The sequence below is a fragment of the Orycteropus afer genome, unplaced genomic scaffold, assembly GCF_000298275.1.
Source record: "Orycteropus afer afer isolate SDZICR_OR568_19922 unplaced genomic scaffold, OryAfe1.0 scaffold00014, whole genome shotgun sequence".
Lineage (NCBI taxonomy): Eukaryota > Metazoa > Chordata > Mammalia > Tubulidentata > Orycteropodidae > Orycteropus > Orycteropus afer.
Window position 1 is genome coordinate 21,148,211 of NW_006921601.1, and position 5,381 is coordinate 21,153,591.

The window sequence follows — 5,381 nt, forward strand, 5'->3', positions numbered from 1 at the left end:
GTACTAAGATGTTGGAAACAGGAAATGGTATTCAAATTCCAGGTTCCAAGGTGCGTACTGTCCTTGAGCAGAGGCAGAGGAGCTAGCAGTTGATTACTGAAGATGCAGAATGTTAAGTCATCCAGGGGATATTAAGTGATGTGGAAAATGACAATATTATGAGAAGTTGTATGTATTTGAATTAGTGTGTAACTATCTAAAGATAGTAGTGAGAGCCATAATATTTACTTGATGATGGCAAAATAGAACCATGACATTTTCCCAGGAGAACATTTTCTGACTGCAATTAAAAATAAAAATAATTTGCTTACCTAGCTCTCAGATGAATAACAGAAATCCTGGGTTAATGATTTGTAGTCATCTTCATTAGTCATTAATGAGAAAGTTTACAAGTTTAGTACCCTAAATTATTTGTTATCCAGCAAGGTTTGAGGACAAATTATTCTGGAAGAAAGTGTTGCAAAATGTGTTAAATTATTATGGCTTCACAAATTATATGGACTACATAAGCATTTGAAAATAATCTAAACATGTTTTTATTGTCATGAAACTGAGCAGTTTTCATATAAAAACACTTGGTTTTAATACATGTATGTGTGTGTATTTATATGTGTGTGTGTGTGTATGTGTATATATATATATATATATGTATGTGTATATATATATATATATAGATAGATAGATAGATAGATATAGATATAGATCTATCTATCTATCTATCTATGTATTTGTTGTCGTTGTTATGTGCTGTCGAGTTGGCCTCGACTCATAGCGACCTGTCCTCGGGTTTCCGAAGCAGTATCACTACGAAAGTAGATTGCCCAACCTTCCTTCCGAGGAGTGGCTGATGGGTTTGAATCTGCAGCCTTCTGGTTAGCAGTCAAGTGCCTTAGGCACTACACTACCAGAGCTCTCATTACCTATATATATCCTATAGCTTTTCCTGTCCAGTGGAGGAGATAAGAGGTGTTAACTGTATGCAACTGTACAATTGTCTTCAATATACTGCAAAGGGAAGGTGCATGGAGCTATACTAGGCTATGTGAGTGTGTAATAAATAGAACTAAGCTGGTCTGGAAAGACTAGCAGGACATCACTAGACCAAGGATTGGGATAATTGTGAAATGCTTATCAAAAGGCTAAACAATGTACATACCCTTTGAGCCAGTGTTTCCAACATTGAAGCATTTTTCCTTAAATAATAATTTAGAATTTGCTCAGTATTTTAATAATTAAAACAATCTTTTTTTTACTAGTAAAATATTGGAAATATCTTAAATATACAAAAGTAAGGGACTAGTTAAGCTTATTATGACTTCACAAATTACATGGACTACCAGAAGCATTTAAATATAATGTAAACATGTTTTTATTGTCATGAAAGGTGTTTAGTGATAAAGAGGTGGTTACAATATAGTGAGTGTTTAAAAAGCCTGTTCTTCAACCTGACCATACCCTTTTTACTACTCAGTTTATCCTATTTGATTTCTAAAATATTAATAATACTAATAGAAACAGTAACAGCTGCTAATATTAACTGCCATTTAGCATATGCTTGGCCCTGGGCTAAAAATTTTAGATCCATTATTTCAATTAATCTCATATAAACCAGTGAAATCAGTATGACTAAACTGATTTCTTTTTGTTGACTGGAATCTTGAGTATCTCAACACAGATATATATATTCTTTATGCAACAAGCAAGGATGAACCGTTTCAATGCTCATGCTGTTTACCATGAGTTTCCTTATTATCATTTTATCTAAGAGCAATCCCCCTTTCTTTTTTGTGACAGCTTTCTGTGAAGAGGGCTGCAGATATGGTGGAACGTGTGTGGCTCCTAACAAATGTGTCTGTCCTTCTGGATTCTCAGGAAGCCACTGCGAGAAAGGTAATGAGCAGAACTGTTGCAAATAACCTAGCCTGGCTGGGGGGTTTGGGGAAAGAGAGAGAGAGGGAGAGAGGAAGACGGAGAGACAGAGATTCAGAGAGAATGGAAGCTGGTCCTCTGGGAGTAAACTGTGTGTTGATTTGATATGTCATTTTTGGATGGTGGATGTAGATTTCCTAAAGTGGACACCTTTTGATTACTGCATAATAGGTGTCCTCCTTCTGAAAACAGAGCTTCCTTTGCTCTTCTTCCAATGTGTCTGATTGAGCAAGGTCAAGTGTTTCCTCAGCTGCAATTTGCAGTATACGTTTTTTAGTGCTAATTAGAGATAAAGCCTGATGAACTGACCTGTCCCACTTATCATCTATTGGTTAGCATTACACATGACTATTGGAGCTTTAACATTCTGCTGTGTCAACAGAATCTAAATTATCAGCACGTGCTCCTTGTATAAAAACACATTCAATAACTCCAGCAGCAGGTTTATTGGAGTGCTTGGGATTTTATTCTAATACTGGTTTATTAGGAACATTATCATTCATGGACCTGATAATATAAGCCAATTAGTATTTGCAAGATTTCATTGTGTGCACTTTTCTATTGGCCGTGAATGTAGTATTTACACTTGGTGTTATTTGATGAAATTTGGTCCTCATTTCCTGGAGAAATTCATCTACCTGTGTGTAAATGAAATATGACATTCAGTACCAATGTATGTATTAATGCAAGTAAGAAATTTAGGCCAAGTAGAAAGTGGGTATGTTTGCCTCAGTTTATTTTCTCATGAGTTTTATTAGGCAGAAGCTACTGTCTTGTGTTTTTCTGAGAGTGGATTTCTCATATTATAGCATAAAAAGAATGGAAATAGATACTGTAGTCATTATCACTATCATTAGGTAAAAGGAGGGATGTTTTCCTCTGACGCCAAAGACCCAAGCAAAGCTCTTGCTTCTTTCTCTTCTTATAAAGGATTCTTAAGCTAGATAATAAATAAATAAATGAGCTCCTTATTATACCCTACCCTGACCAACATATTACATTATACTACATTATATATTTATAAAGCAGCCTAATCCTTTTAAAAACATGTCAAAATTTAACTACATAATTTGTTCCACAGAGAATCCGATAAATGTTGTTTGTGCCATTGTTTCCATGTTTTATGATGTTATCACAAATCAGAGTACATTTATTAAATAATAATTAATTGGCTTGTCCTTAAAAATAATATATAAAAATGTCGAGGACTGCCTCAGCACAGTATGAGAGAATTACCACATAGAGCTGAAGAATTCTTGCCAAAAGCAAAGAAACTCGATGTTAACTCACTGCATATGCCCTTATTGCAGTACATTTTATTTTAATTAGGTTTTCTAAAATGAAAAAAAAAATCTAAAGGGTCCTCATCACTTCCTCTAGAACTGCTATGATTCCTTGAAATGAACTGATAGGAATAAATGGGGATGGAATAGTGATGATGATGATGATGATGATGATGATGATGATGATGGAGGATATCATTTATTATGTACTAATTATGCATTTTCCTTTTAATATGAATCATTCATTACTGAGAACAAACAAAACAGATACATATTACCACTCCCATTTTATAGATGGAAAAACTGTAAAGCTTAACTAGTTTAAGTAACTTCTATAATGCCATAGAGCCACTATTGCTAGAACTGAGAATGGAACTGCAAGTTGCATTCCTCAAAGCCTATCTTATCAACCCTTGCATGTGTTTCTCACAGAACAATACATGGAATTTCTGTTAAAATATCGATTCCTGGACCACCACCTCAGATCTTGTGAATTAGAATATCTAGCGATGGGTCCACAAATCTGCACTTTGTTCAAGCATCTTGGGTTAGTGTGATATTTAACCATAGCATCAAGTGGAAAGTTCCTAGTCTTCCTAAATTATTAGGAATCTGGTGTTGGGGGTGAGGTAGGGTACCATTGAGCTAAGACCAGGGCTCATGGTCATTGGCAGCCCAGGAAAAACTGATCATGGTTTCTGATGCCTTATTGATTTGTCTTTTTTTTTTTTTCCCCCCTGCTGTGTAAGTGGTGGTTTGATTCAGTGTTTATGCCATGGCCCATTTTATGGACCTGGAACAATATAAAGGAGAAAATGAGGACTAGAAGCAAAAGTAAAATAGATAATGCAAGCCATAGGATCCTACGTAAATATTTAAATTGAAGTTAAGAATCGCATATTCGGGACCTCTTACACAGTTAACAGAAGTAAAGAAAGCAAACAACAAAGGTTTATTTACATGTGATGCCATCAACTCATTTGCTATCAGTCATGGTTCTTATTCTGTGAGATTTTTCATGCAAAGGATGGAGTACCTATTTTTAATGTGTACAGGGATCTACATGAATTTTAGGGCAGACACTGAAATTCTGTGCCATCTCCGACTGAATGATTTTGTCATGTTGATCATTAGCAATAAACATTAAGTAAGTCTATTTGTCAAGTAAATCTAGATGGCTTGAGACTTAGGGTGCCAAAGGAAAAATGCAAATGTATTGTGAATGTCTTGTGGCATGATTACAAGAAATCTCTTATTAGATTTATTTTAATTTCAGGACTCACTACATGGTCCCATTTGAGTTATACAGAATTTACTTAGATTTAGTCTTAAACAAGTTTCCTAGTCCCCCTTGTTATTGATTTTATTCATAGCTTATGGTATTCAGTCTTTTGGAATTCAAATATACGTAGTTAAATTGTTTGTTAAATAAAATTTCTTTCTGAATGTAGTTTAAAAGTCCCACTGCTATTTGGTATGTAACAAAAAGATGAACAACTCTGAATTTACTTTCTGTTGATGAGATTTTATGAAACTTGAACTTTCCATAACCCTACTCAATATAAGCAAATGTTTGACTTCCTTAGTTTCTGGACAACACATTACCTTGGTCCTTTTCTTACCTTTCATTCTTTCTCTGTGCCATTAGCTTTGATTATTCTCTTATCTCTCTCCTTACATGTCTCCATGACAATAATAGTAGGTAGTCAACAGGAAGAGTAGTTTTGCTACTCTTAATAGGACAGAAAAGGGCTGTTGGTCACATTTTCTTCTCAACGTCACTAAGAGAGTTAGAAAGATGGTGTGAAGCCATACCATCATAATGTTGCTTCCCACAAAACAACATAAAGTCCTCCTAGAGATTTTTTCAAATGTGACCTCAAAGAACTACATTAATCCAGAAATATATCACCAACCACAAAACAAGAGAACATTAACCTCTTATGACTGAGTGAGACTAGGTTTTCTATTGGGCTTTAAGTAAATTTTTAAGTGAGAACAAGTAGAGATTAAATAGAAAGCTCCAAGCTATGTCTAGGTCAAGGTTTCTCAACCTCAGAATATTGACATCTTAGACCAGATAATCTTTTGCTTTGGGGGCAGTCCTGAGCATTGTAGAACGTTTAGCAACATCCCTGGATTCTCTTCAGTAGATGTGAATAGAACTTA

The 5,381-nt window shown here is 34.9% G+C and overlaps 1 protein-coding gene across 1 annotated transcript in view; it reads left to right on the plus strand.

The window, feature by feature from the left end:
• NELL1 (neural EGFL like 1) overlaps nt 1–5,381 on the plus strand; it is a 1,238,690-nt gene that overhangs the window by 961,419 nt on the left and 271,890 nt on the right. Inside the window, exon 15 of the mRNA XM_007955935.2 lies at nt 1,795–1,890. Coding sequence (XP_007954126.1) covers nt 1,795–1,890 — 96 coding nt within the window. The remainder of the gene's footprint in view (nt 1–1,794; nt 1,891–5,381) is intronic.